General features: G+C 32.6%; 2 protein-coding genes across 3 annotated transcripts in view; both read left to right on the forward strand.

Annotated features, from left to right (window-relative positions):
* Positions 1-14,498, forward strand: part of LOC134256152 (uncharacterized) — a 24,353-nt gene continuing 9,855 nt past the window's right edge. Inside the window, exons 1-8 of one of the 2 annotated variants that reach the window (XM_062738771.1) lie at positions 1-129; positions 1,254-1,394; positions 1,529-1,570; positions 2,412-2,508; positions 2,731-2,869; positions 3,482-3,566; positions 3,740-3,825; positions 4,458-4,549. In XM_062738771.1, coding sequence (XP_062594755.1) covers positions 72-129; positions 1,254-1,394; positions 1,529-1,570; positions 2,412-2,508; positions 2,731-2,869; positions 3,482-3,566; positions 3,740-3,825; positions 4,458-4,508 — 699 coding nt within the window. In that variant the 5' untranslated portion in view covers positions 1-71 and the 3' untranslated portion in view covers positions 4,509-4,549. Of the gene's footprint in view, positions 130-1,253; positions 1,395-1,528; positions 1,571-2,411; positions 2,509-2,730; positions 2,870-3,481; positions 3,567-3,739; positions 3,826-4,457; positions 5,671-14,498 lie in introns of those variants that run through there. The other variant, XM_062738770.1, reaches the window with a different exon arrangement.
* Positions 10,694-13,600, forward strand: LOC134256149 (uncharacterized). The gene is made up of 2 exons (XM_062738767.1): positions 10,694-11,027; positions 11,617-13,600. Exon 2 carries the CDS (start codon positions 11,653-11,655, stop codon positions 12,880-12,882), a length of 1,230 nt encoding a protein of 409 aa, XP_062594751.1. The 5' UTR covers positions 10,694-11,027; positions 11,617-11,652; the 3' UTR covers positions 12,883-13,600.

Here is a 14,498-nt window from a genome sequence, read left to right on the forward strand (position 1 = left end):
TAGGAAACAAATTTACATAGATTGTAACACACACATCGTTCGTTGGTGTGACGGCTAACGGATTGTTGTTCATGATAAAACAAGCATTTACCAGGTCTTTTAGTAAAATAAGCTACCATCTACAAAAAGGTATGCAGTTTTTTGTTATTGGGAGATATTTTAGTCTAAAAACAACAATTTTAACGAACTAAAATAATTTTTAAAATTAAAAAAATGTTTCGCCATGGGTATGGTGCGTATGATAGGTAACTGAAGAAAATAAATTAGTCATTAAGCGAAAGAATTGGGGGTTATTTTCAAGCTTCTTTCAGGGGATAAAAACATTGGCAGATTCTCTTATTAGTCATTAAATTGTATGTATGAGTTTGCGCTCTCATTGCTCATTCAGACCGCATTTTCGGCATCTATTAAACAGTGTTAAAAAAATCACTGTTCTTTGTCATATATTTTATTTTGTTAAAAAATTATATTGAATAAAAAAATCTCTTCTACATGAAATATTATAAGTGACATGATTAATAGTCATAACAAGCACTAGTAATTACTATCTTGCTGGAAGTTTCTGGAAAATGATAATAATCTTTGGCACACAATTGCACAACATGTCATATGATAATTATTTGTTCTCTGCGTGTTATGAGAGTCAAGAGATAAACGCTTTGGTAATTCTTGTTTGTTTGGTTGGGTTTTTTTTGTTTATAATATTTTTGATTTAAAAATATTTGTTTGATTTTCATAACTAGGCACCCACCAATGTTGACTTGTACATTATCATGCCAAAGTATTTTTAAGAAAAATTTAGAAAATCATTTTGTTAAAAATTTTTTTTGAGATGTAACCTGAACAGCACATATTTTTTTTTTGTTTGGCCTTGGATACACATGTACTAATTTCAAAGGTAGTGCACTTTAGCAATGCCATAAACTCTGCTGTCCCATTTAGAGAGATCTTTCTAAATGGAAAAAGAGAGCTTCATTTAATCAAGCATTCTTTTTCCAGAATCTCCCATTCTAAATGGTTTTGCACAGTCTTATCTTTCAGAAATACTTCAAAAAATGTTAATTATGAATTTGTCTCTAATTTTCATAGCACTTAATTTTCTGCTCTAATAGTGTTTTTGATTACTGTTTTGATATGACCTTCTACACTAAGAATTGACATATATTTTTTTGCACTTCCTATAGACTATGATTTTTCATCAAAGAGTAAGACTATAATTAAATGAAAGTTATCATTTTTTTTTTAATTTCTAGAATTCACAGAATTCTCCAGTAGATTTATTTTGATAATGCCCAAACCTATTGTTATAAGTGGACCTTCTGGGAGTGGAAAAAGTACCCTTCTTACCAAACTATTTGAAGAATTTCCTAATTGCTTTGCCTTCAGTGTGTCACGTAAGTTAATTTGCTTTCTTTTGCTATAGGGAAATACTAAATTCAATATTTTTTTTTGGGGGGGGGGGGTATTATATGTTGTTTTTGTTTAACTTAGATTGGTATGATGAATACATTTAATTCTGTCATTTTAGATACAACAAGAAAGCCCAGGTCAGGAGAACAACATGGAAAAGGTGAGAAGAAATTGGGAGACACATCATTGTATGTGTATTGTAGAGTAGGTGATTTATAGCTTTATATGCAGTCAGTGTATGTAAGTTACTAGCTCAGGGTTACCAAAAACTTTCACAGTTTTATTTACAGGTATAGGGCAACAAAAGCAACATATCTAAGATGTCAGAATTTTTACATGTATTTTATTTGTAAATTTCAAATTGACTTGCAGGGAAAAGGTTAAAAGAAACAAAATATATTCATCACATCATATCAGTCTTTGACAAATCCTGGGAGTCCGAAGCCCGGGACCTGGTAAACTTGGAAGTGGGCATGTGGAAACTGCACACTTACAAGCCCAAAGGGCATGTAAATTTGGAGGCATAAGTCTCCATATTTTCAAATTGAATAAGACCAATAATATTAAATGTACTTAAAGGTCTAGTTTTCCATCTAAACTGAAGGACAGAAAAAAATTTTAATGACAGTTTACATGTATGCTACCACGATTTCCACAGAACTCTTTTGCAAAGGAGACCAAAAAGTGTACAGGTTGAAAAAGATAGAATGGATACGGATCATTTCCTTGGCATGAAAAGGCAAATAATAATTAATTAACTTGATAAAATTCTGTGCGTGTAAATATTTGTGCGGGCTAGCATAATTAGTGGTTACACCTGCCCGTAGGGCATGTGCTGAAAAAAAGATATGGCGAAGACTGTTATATAAGTAGAACTTTTTTACTCTTTAATAAAAATGTTTTTAAAAGGTACTTTTCTACATATATCATAAAAAATACCTTCATACACAAATAACCCATTTGTTCATAATCTTAAATAAAATCATAATTATTTATTGCAGAATACTTTTTTGTTCAAATGGAAGAATTTGAAAAAATGATAGGAGAAGGTTCATTTTTGGAACATGCACAGTTCTCTGGCAATAGATATGGAACAAGGTAAGAGAAACTCAGAGAGATCTGAAGAATACACCATGGAATTTCATGAAATTAAGCAAATTGTATTTGAAAATTAATATCTATAATTTTAGTGAAAAGAAATTTCAGTGATTTTATGGTGCATAGAAAGATAACAGTAAATGTATATACGCCAAGATGTGAATTGATATATTTTAGTACATTTAGTTAGTTTTATCGTTCAGTCCTCTGTTGTTCTTTCAGTAAGATGGCCGTGGACCTGATCCAGAAATCAGGCAGACTTTGTGTACTAGACGTGGAAATTAATGGAGTGAAAAACATAAAACAAACCGACCTAAATGCTGTATTTATTTTTGTCAAGCCACCTTCATTGGAGGATTTGGTAAAATATTTAGTATTCAGTCTTAAAATGAATATTTTTTCACAAACAGTGACTGTTCATGAATTGATTGATTGATTATCATATTTTATAAGTTGTCGGAATTCAGCCATATTTCAGTGGTTGTTTATGAAAAAAGCACTTAAGTTTTCATGACAAAGAAAGGTTTACAATCTTAAAATACACTGTATATTGTAGCATTTTGGTTTGACGTGTAATATTTGTTAAATGTCTGCAAAGTTCAAAAGAGATCATTTTTGATCAGGTGATTTCTTATTTCAGTGTACTGTATCAATATGCTTAATACCGTATAAGTAGAAATTTTAGCGAGGATTTAATTTTGGCATTATTAGCGAGGCTGTTGAGGTCGCTAAAATTGAATATCGCTAAAAATAAATTGCGTGTTATTTGTACTAGTTACTATCGTGAGCATTTTAAAATCGCTAAAATTACTTCTCGCTAAAAATAAAATACCAGTTTTTAAGAAGAAATCGCTAAATTTGCGTCTCGCTAAAATTTCCACTTATACAGTATTTTAAAATTGAATGGGGCAGAAATTAAATGGGTGAAACTTTCCCTGCATACATAATACATGTATGTATTATATCTTTGCAGAGGAAAAGATTAGAAGGAAGAGGCACAGAAACATCTGAGTCCTTACAGAAACGCCTGGACACTGCTCAAGAGGCTCTGGAGTATGGTGAGAGCTTTGTTTTCCTTCTTTAAAATTTACTATAAGAACTCCAAGAACAATTTTGTATGTGATTTAATATCGTTGATAATTGCTAACAATGAAATAAACGAAATTAAATCCCCAATGAATATTTCTGCTTTTACAGTAATACTTCAGTTTACTTTTTCTTGTGTTTACAGCTGAGCAACCAGGATCCTATGATCACATAATTGTTAATGATGATATTGATGCAGCATATGAGAAGTTGAAAAAGATTGTTGAAGAAGTAAGTACATTAATCAAATGTAAAAAAAAAAAACAAACCCCAAACTATTACTTGTATATGTTTTATACATGTATATCACTAACTCAATGGAAAAATGAAAAGAAATATATTTGTAGATATTTTACAGAAATACCTTTATAGAAGTACTTTTCTGGGTTGTATTTATTTTCGCTATGTGTAGGCAAATATTTTCCCATCATACTTAATATATATGTAAGACATATAGCAAGAGTCTAAGAAATCCGCATAATTTTTTATCTGAAAACAGAAATAGAGATTCTGTGGAATTATGACCCCATCTACAGTAATTTAAATCAATTATTGTTTGAAACAACTTTTATATTTGCAATTTTTTTATTTAAAATTTATCAACAAAGATAATTTTTTTGCTACCAAGAAATTATTCTGCAGAAGTTTTTTTTCTCAATAAATACGTAATAGAAAAGATAGTTCACAAAAATATTTGTGAGTATAAGAAAGGGACTTAACTCATGAATATTTCTTACACAGAAATAATGAATGGGTTATAGAAATATTTCTGTTGGTTTTGCATTTAAATTCAAAGAGATCTGAAAAGAAACAGAAAGCAAAGATCTTGAAATTAAAAAAAATACTTTATTTTATTTTTTCAGGATATTAATTCTCTGACAAATGGTACAAATGGTACAACTAAGGATGAATAGGAAACTATACCTATGAGGGACCGTTAGCAATAGTTATAATAGCAGTTCCGGGGACCATTCATTTTTCATATATTAATTACTATATTTTTTCAAGTCAGAGATATTATATATTTTTTTTCTTTATTTTAGACTCCCCCTCCCTACTGAAATATTTTTGTTGCCATGTATCAGTTTCTAGATCTGAGAAATATATTCATAAAAGTTACAACATTACATAATGTGTACATGTTGTTTTATTTTTGGATTAATTGAATGAGTAATACTGAAATTTTTCAGAAAAGTAATCATAGTATTATTACAAATGTATTTATGTAATTTACCTTTTTAATTTGAAAAAAGAAAACAGTACCCCCCCCCCCCCCTTACGCTGGTTGTTTCTCACTTTTATATATTAAGATTCCTTATAAATTATAACTGACATTTAATGTAAAGAAAACATTTTCAATTCAATATCCTTTAATATCCTTTAAATTAAATAGTCAATTTTGGATTGGAGAGGTTTTTTCATAATGTACAGGATTTAAAAAAAAAAAAATAGATGTAAGCAGAAAAGTTGTTTTTTTCATTTACACTTAAAGCTCAAGGTGCAGTTACAATTTCAAGATTCTCAAACTTTAATTTTTTTCAGTTTGATTCTTGCCTTGGTTTCTCTGTAACCCACATATTTGTACAGATAATATTTTTTTTCATACATCCTCACATTTCATCCCTGGAACCGTATGTTGATAGTTCCCTCAATTTGAACACATCACACACACTTTTCCATATTTTTGAAATTTACATTAAAAACTTGATGTATTTGAAAGTGCAATTATGATTTACTTTTACAAGCAATAAAGATGGGGAAGGAAGAAGATCAACTTCTGTTCTTTTAAGTGTCCATGTTCAAGATTATTATATTCAAAATCAGTGCATGGGTTGTGTTTTGGCTTCTTTATATTTACAGTTTGAAATCTCATTTTAAGAAATACTAGAATTATACTAAACATTCATGCTTACCCTTCCCTGCAGCTATGTTTTATTGCCTCTTTTAACTTATGCATTTACAAAGATTGAATATATAGAAATCAACATGTACAATAATATGTGTAAGGCCTTTCCAAATTTTTTCTTTGTGTGCATCAACCCTTAATTCGAAAACCTATCTTTTTATCAAAAAACACACACACACACAAATCAAAAGGGGAAAAAAACCATTTTTAGCACAGTTCTAGATTAATTTCTCATCATCATGTGAGAATCCTACTTACTTTGTAACTGAAGTAAACTAAGTTTTTTGAAATAAACATTTTTTGGTACACCACATTAAAAAGAGGGATGCCGATTCCAAAAGAGTAAATTGCGTTTCAAAGATGTATATTTGTTGACTTTAATTTGTGTTTGTTATTAATTTCATTACCTCAAAACCAATCCGTCCTTGGACACTAAACATAGAAAAAACTTGGAATGGCCTAAGTTAATGAACTCTTTAATGTTCCCTCTTGAAAAGTCCATTGGAATGGACTTGTGTTTGTGTGTTCATAAAATATGTTAAGATTATTGGTATTTTAGTAATGTTAAAAGTATTTTTCTGTGTTATTGCACATTAATTAGTTGAGTTTTTAATGTATAATTATAATTAAACCTTTGAGGCTGAAAATTGTTCAATTTGATTTGGTCTCTCAGTGTTTGTGTTTATTTTGTAAAAAAAAAAAAAAATTAATTAAGATGTACTTTGTCCTGTCCTTTTTGGGTCAAGATGGTAATTGTACATGTGTGTAAGGTCAGATAAAAAAAAACATGAAGGTCGAAGGTCATGGACATTGGTCATAGATATTGATTTTTATGCCCCCCTTTGAAGAAGGGAGGGCATATTTCTTTGCTGCTGTCTGCTGGTCGGTCTGTTGGTTATATAGTGAAAATGCATTTTTCTTTGAAATTCAACCATTGCACATACTGAAATGAAATTTGGTATACAGATATATCACATGAATATGTAGGTAGAGTTATGTTTTGGGTACAATCGCTTCATTTTTGACAGAGTTATGCCCCTTGGACTTAGAAAAATTTCAATTATTTGCAGTTTCCATTCATTTTCTTCACAACCGTTGCAAAAGCTGAAATGAAATTTAGCGTACAGATTTATCAGAGGTATATCTAGGTCAAGTGCTGTTTTGGGTACGATCGCACCATTTTTGACAGAGTTATGTCCCTTGGACTTAGAAAAATTTCAATTATTTGCAGTTTCCGTTCATTTTCTTTGCAGAGGTTGCACATACTGAGATGAAATTTGGTATACTTATTTATCAGATAAATATCTTGGTCAATCGCGCCATTTTTGACAGAGTTATGCCCTTTCGGACTTAGAAAAATTCCAATTTGGGGGGAGGGGGCATAAGTGTTTTACAAACATCTCTTGTTCTGTATTCATTTAGGATTTTTTTTATCCACATAGTGCTTTAGAGATGCAGAAATTGCTAAGTTCTTCCATTTTTTTATCACTCACTCAACAGGGTACATATATTTGCAAATATTAGATTTTATTGTCTTTAGCAAGAACGTTTTCTCTAACTTACTTGGAAGAAAAGAAATTGATGAAGTGATTTACAATTTAACCTTCAGTTGTTAGCTTATAAAAAGAGCAATGTTACCATATGCACAATTCTCAATTGAACAGAGGCTGTTTCCTACGTGAACGCAGGATGTTGATTCTTTTAAAAATATCATTAGAGAAAAATATTTTTTGTGTGTGTATTTATTTTGTGTACAAGTGCATTAATTATTAGCATTTAAAAAAAATAATAAATTTAAATCTGTTAAATGAATTTGTTGTCATTTATAATTTTTTTTAAAATTGATAGTTTTGACCACCAGAATGTCTTCTTTGGGGTCAAAGTATCAGTTTAGGTACCCTGACTTCTACTCAAACTTCTGTTGTACCATAGGACTGGCGGTAAATTCAGATTTTACTTTGATGTTGCTGTGGTGTATTTGCCAGAAGAACCACAGTTTTTAAGTCACGCCCACAATTTGGAATCAAGCCATAATACATGTAACAAGACCTTGACTGATGAATGAATGAATGATGCTTATTTCAAAACCTTGGCAATAACTGATAAATGTTTTAGTCAACATTTTAAACTTAAGAATACTAACATTAATTTATAGAAATCAACATGTATTTTACTAAGCGTATCCTGTTAACGTTATACGTTTGATCTCGAATTGCCTTAATTAATTCTTATTCTTGTCTCCAAATAGTAATTTCACATTAAACATATAAAAGGTCCCCGTTTTTAGCTCTACTGGTCAGAGACCAGAAGAGCTTATGCGATGTTAATGCGTCCGTCGTCCGTCTGTCCGTCTGTCTGTCTGTCTGTCCGTCTGTCTGTCTGTAAACAAGTTTTCAAAATGCTACTCCTCCTACAGTTTTGGTCTGATTTCAATATAACTTGGCACACAAGTAGTACACTAAGATACATAATTCTGTGTATCGGTTTTTGATTTCGATGAACAGTGTTGCCGTGGTTACTAAAATTAGAAATTTCTGTGAAATTCTTTCAAAATGCTACTCCTCCTACAGTTTTGGTCTGATTTCAATATAACTTGGCACACATGTAGACTACACTAAGATACATAATTCTGTGTATCGGTTTTTGATTTCGATGAACTGTGTTGCCGTGGTTACTAAAAATAGAAATTTGTTTGAAATTCTTTCAAAATGCTACTCCTCCTACAGTTTTGGTATGATTTCAAAATAACTTGGCACACAAGTAGACTGAAAATAAGATACATAATTCTGTGTATCGGTTTTTGATTTCGATGAACGGTGTTGCCGTGGTTACTAAAAATAGAAATTTCTGTGAAATTCTTTCAAAATGCTACTCCTCCTACAGTTTTGGTCTGATTTCAATATAACTTGGCACACAAGTAGACTACACTAAAATACATAATTCTGTATAACGGTTTTTGATTTCGATGAACTGTGTTGCCGTGGTTACTAAAAATAGAAATTTGTTTGAAATTCTTTCAAAATGCTACTCCTCCTACAGTTTTGGTATGATTTCAAAATAACTTGGCACACAAGTAGACTACACTAAGATACATAATTCTGTGTATCGGTTTTTGATTTCGATGAACGGTGTTGCCGTGGTTACTAAAAATAGAAATTTCTGTTAAATACTCTCAAAATGCTACTCCAAATAACAGTTTTAGTCTGGTTATAATATAATGTGGCATGCAAGTAGATTAACTAAGAACATAAAGAGACTTAATCAAGGATCATTATTCTATTTATTGCTGTTGAAAAGTTTCAATTTCTAACTGCTTAAGTACTTTTCTCTTCCTTTGCTATAAGTACAAACCATTAGAGAGTCTCGACAGAGACTTGTGTGTTTTTATTTTGTGACATAGTGCATTAATTAGCCCCCCCCCCCCCACTTTTTTGCAAAGATAGACATAATATATAGGCATTTAAAATTGGGGTTTACCTTTTTTGGTTGGTTTAGCCCCCCCCCCTTTAATTTGCTTCCGACGCCTATGCTTGCAATTACAATTCAAACTTTATATAAAATGTCAGAAATCATTTCGCGGTTTTTGTACATTGATCGCTATAAATGAAAAGTTCAGTCGGCGATGTTTTCCATTGAAGAAAAAAAAAAAAACCCAAATAAAATCGATCTTCGAAAGGAATAACAGCCTAAAATAAAATAGTTTACGATCGCTACCTCTGTTCGTGACAAAAATCAAGCCCTCTGTGTAAGCTGCAACATCTTCACTCATACCCAATAAAGGTCAATCATTCCGATTTTTTTTTTGATCGACGATACCCTAGACGCAGCATTTAAAATACGATACGTTCAGATGGAGAAAGGTATATATACAGACTCCGGACCATGGCTTGACAGAATGAAGTGGGCGGTGCTAACTGTCAACATGCAGCTTTTCTCTCATTGGTCCTCTGGTACAAGTAACTTACACAATAGATATTAATTGGTTAATGGTAAATACATTCAGTGACGTAGCATCGTTTTTGAAAAGGGGGGGGGGGGGCAGACAGAGAAAAAAGTTTAACTTCCCTGAAAATAGTTGACATGCTAAAAAAAAAAAATTGCTCAAACTCGAAAAAAGAGGCCAACTTATTTTTTCAGTATCAATTCTTTTCGTATGTTATATACTACTTTACCCTTATTTCACTGTAACACAAAGTGTGTGTGGTGGGGGGGGGGACCGGCTTTTCAATAAACATTCCAATAGCAGATTTTAAACGGAAAAAAGTGGCCGGAAACTGTTAATTTTTTTACAATTACAGATATTTCAAGAGTTTTGGAATTTTAATTTTAAAAAAATTTGTGACACAGAAGAGCTCGCCTTTTGTTTGATCGTCACTGTCTTATCCCACCCTTCGTCATATACAATAAGTTGGAAGTCAACTGATATAGATCTGATTGTTCTCTCTCTCTCTCTCTCTCTCTCTCTCTCTCTCTCTGTTACTGTCTTAAATTTGAGCTTGTACAGGTGTCTAAGTGATGGGGAAATTAGTCATTCAATCCTCCGTTAAAAACACGGATACTGTCATTTGGAAGATAAAAAGCAACATGTACCTTTATCGTTATTTAGGGAATATGCGTTGCTATGTAATTCACCTGTGAACAAATTCCAAATTTAGCTAATCTCGCTTGCACAGAAATCAATCTTAAATACATGTAGGCCTATTTGGTATTGTAGTGAATTTGACCGATATGTGACATAGCTGAAAGGATTTAACCGAGTTTTACAATACGAGATTTGAAGTATTTAAAATGCACACTGCACAAATAGAAATCCAATGACGCGCCCCAACCACAAATCCGGTATTATTATATTCATATACTGATCAAAATTAATCAGTCTGGCGTCAATAACGCAGATCCAGAACAACAAACGTTCTGAAATCAAAATTTCCATTATTTGAAATTTAAAGAAAACAGTCCCTTTTAAAATCCTTTCAATCATCATAAATAATGCATAGAACAAGAAATAATAATCGAGGATTTCATAGATAGATATAATTCCCAGAATGAAACGCATTTCAACAAAATTTTTAAATCGTTTTTACGTTTTAAAAGATGATGTTTCCAACTTTAAATTTTTAAATCGCCATTAGAGTGCTAAGAAATCTTGTAAACAAATATGCTAAGATTTTTCACGAACCAAATACACACACGGTATACAGATAGAGAAGTGAAATTATATTTCAATATTTATTAAATTGCTCGGAGTTGGTTTAAATTACATTTGAAATAGATTAACAATCGAAAGGTAAAAAGTTTACAATGAATTGGAATTCCTCCAGAAGTTTAATTTTAAAGCTCTTTAAAATGTTCAAAGTATATACATGAGAGGGACGCACGAAAAACAAGTCAAGTTTGCACAACAACTGCAGTCTCTACTCGGCACATAGAGAATGTTCTCAAGAAGATGTGCAGGTGTTGAAATGGTAACTTGAAAATCGGACTTGAGATATGAGATAGCACTATGAACATCCGGAAAATGATTAAGGTCAGTATACGTATATATTACGATGATTAGTTTAAACTTCTAGTTAATCCTCTACATTATGTAAACATTTTTTTTTCTATTGACATTCTATAAACAGTTTGTTTTTCTACAGAGTGTCAAAAACCACTCGAACGTGTGAACGCCAGATTTTATTGTTAAATTCACGTTTTACGAAGATACTAGTAAATGCATTTGGGTGGTCTAACAGATGGTGCATTAATTGCCAATGTAAGACATATTCAAAATCCAGTTTCTGTTTTATCTGGACCTGTTTTTAAATTCAACTATCCCCTACCCCTCTAACCTTTGCCATACTATATATACATGTATATATTTTCAAATCGTGTCGAAATACATTTTAATATTCAGCTTCACCAATGGTATTTATATTGAAAAAATAAAAGATTAATTTGCTTCAAATAATATCATTTTTCTTTCTGGTATGTATAAAGGACAGTGTATTGTATTTATATAGGCCTACTGTATGTAATATTATCCTCCAAATATTTGAATAGATCTAGCTGTAGAGCTTATTAGTATACAATGAACTTTTTGCGGAATACAAGGTAATACAATTTTAATCTAATAGGTTGATTGGCCCCGGGTTTAAATTTGTCAGAGCACGATGTCCCAGAATGAATCAAGAAACCCATCAGCTTCCTCCTCAAGAGACGAGAACTCCCGCCGAGTAAGTTCTACAGACTCCAAACCAATTTCAATCAAAACTGGAACCACTGACCCAAAGGACCCAAGAAAACCGCCAAACAGACCAACATCTCAAAGTTCTGCGTCTCCGCCAACGCGCTCATCATCACAAAATTCCTTGTCACCACCAATACGATCTCCTGTAAGACGACCAGAGAGACCCTTCAGCGAAAAGTCCCTCCTCTCCCGGAGTCTGTCTTACGAAAGGGTACCCAGAGGAAGCCTTTCTGTCAGACGTATAAGTGACGAAATTCCCCGAGGTTCCCCAGTTTCATTCGCATTCCCACATTCAAGAGATCGTTTACCTAGTTTCAGTACCTCGCGCTCGAGAAGCAACAGCGATGCCACTATTCCGGAAGAACCTTTACTCTTCGAAATCACCGAGATCAAGAAATTAAAGTCGGCTGAGCGGGATTTTAATAGAAAAGGTGTCGTCTGGACAACCGATGGTCGACTGGTTATCATCAACTTCGGAAATGAACAACTGAAAGTGTTCGATGAAAATTTCCAGGAAACAATATGCAAGCAAATTCCCGAAGGTTGTCGTGGGATTTCGGTTGGTGCAGGTGTTAATGACGTAGTGATCACGTGTCATAAGAGAGTTTATAATTACCAAATTTACGAGAAGACGATAAGTGAGGGAAAGTGTTTTGTGCTGAATGGAAATGGATATGGCGTTTCTTTCGCCAGATACCATTTTGGAGTTACTGTTAATATTGGAGGAGAAAGCAAATGTGTAGCTATATTGAATGACGAAGGAAAAGTTGTTCAGCAGCTTGAAAAGATTCAAAGACCAAATGAAACTCATTTCAAGGCGTTTCACCTGTATATAACAATGGATCCGAACAGAAATGTTATGTATCTCTCCGATGTTAATAGAGATAAACTGCTCTGTGTGTCATACTCAGAAAAACTCTACTGGGAGAAAGAACTTCCGGGAAAACCCAGGGGAATATGTGTGGTGGGGCTCCATGTTATAGTGGCCACTACAGGGGGAAAACTGTGTGTTTTTACTAAAGACGGATCTCTTATGAAAGTGTGGCCGAATCTGGGTTACGACCCAGAGAGCATCGCCTACGACGAGGATACTCATCGCCTTGCTGTCTCTCAGTATTACAAAGGCTGGGTCCATATCTACCAATTAAAGTGATGTCTAGTCATAAAAACATGGACCTTCAGTGAACATAGTCCGTACAATGCAATAACTGAATTGATTAAGATGCTTAATGCCATGTTTGTTATTCCTTACTAAAAGGTTGATTGATCAAGGATTTGTTCTCATGCAACCAAGTTGCATTACTCAGTATCTTAAAATGCTCAGATGTGCTTAAACTTAATGTTAGATTAAGTCTCTTGTCCATTTTCGATGTGTCGTTAACAATTCATAATGCGTCTTATAAAATGTTGTCATTTTCTTTCACATTCAAAGAAATATTTATCAACCAGTATTATTGGTGTATCATTGGAACATGCAGTAAACATGTACGAAAGCAACTGACCTTGTGTGTGTTTGTAAGTAAAAGTTGATTAATGATTCAAATGTGCAAATTGAGACAATTGGTGTATTATGCTTTAATATTTGGTGACGCCTAAATTTATAATCCATGAATGTGAGAGTACCTTGATAACTAGTTTTGAAAGGGAATAAATTGAATATATGTATAACATATGTAGCGATGTCATAGTCAAATGTATGCAGGGGTGCTACAGTTAGTAAAAGTTTCTATACTTGTGATTATGTAAAGATGGCACATATGTTGTGGAATGTTTACCGTATGTACGCAATACATTCACACGGAATTAATCATTGGTATTATTTTGGTGCACTATATATTTGTAAAGATTCACAATAAACACTAAATCTTTGACGTGTTGTAAAATTTTATTTTTATGCAATTTACATTAAACATAATCAGAGAGAGAGAGAGAGAGAGCAAGAGAGAGAGAGAGAACTATTACATACTAGTACTTAAATTTTGCAAAATGAAATTGAGAGACCTGTAAAGGTTTAACAAAAAAGCTTCTTTCGTGTCTTAGAAAATAAACTTTTGTAACATTGCCAGATGAGTGACTTATGTTATGTAGATTACAAAACTCACCTCGACGAATTGTGTCTATAACTAAAAAAAAAACATATTACTCAGTATTCCTAGTTAATAAACATTCAAAAATCAATATTCATGCAGGTTTGGATAAAGCAGAACTTCTAATTTATTGGAAATGGACCTGCTCCAAAACTAACCTACTGACTTATCAAAAAATGTCAGTCATTTCCAACACGAAGCAAGATGGGGAAATGTTCATCTTTAGTTGCAGCATCCATGCAAATTTAATAATAACACGTCATATAATTATAGAGCTACTCATTTCCAACACGAAGCAAGATGGGGAAATGTTCATCTTTAGTTGCAGCATCCATGCAAATTTAATAATAACACGTCATATAATTATAGAGCTACTCATTTCCAACACGAAGCAAGATGGGGAAATGTTCATCTTTAGTTGCAGCATCCATGCAAATTTAATAATAACACGTCATATAATTATAGAGCTACTCATTTCCAACACGAAGCAAGATGGGGAAATGTTCATCTTTAGTTGCAGCATCCATGCAAATTTAATAATAACACGTCATATAATTATAGAGCTACTCATTTCCAACACGAAGCAAGATGGGGAAATGTTCATCTTTAGTTGCAGCATCCATGCAAATTTAATAATAACACGTCATATAATTATAGAGCTACTCATTTCCAACACGAAGCA

This window comes from Saccostrea cucullata, unplaced genomic scaffold (genome assembly GCF_032062105.1).
Source record: "Saccostrea cucullata isolate Sc308-1 unplaced genomic scaffold, CSIRO_AGI_Scuc_v1 ctg204, whole genome shotgun sequence".
In the NCBI taxonomy this organism is placed as follows: Eukaryota; Metazoa; Mollusca; class Bivalvia; order Ostreida; family Ostreidae; genus Saccostrea; species Saccostrea cuccullata.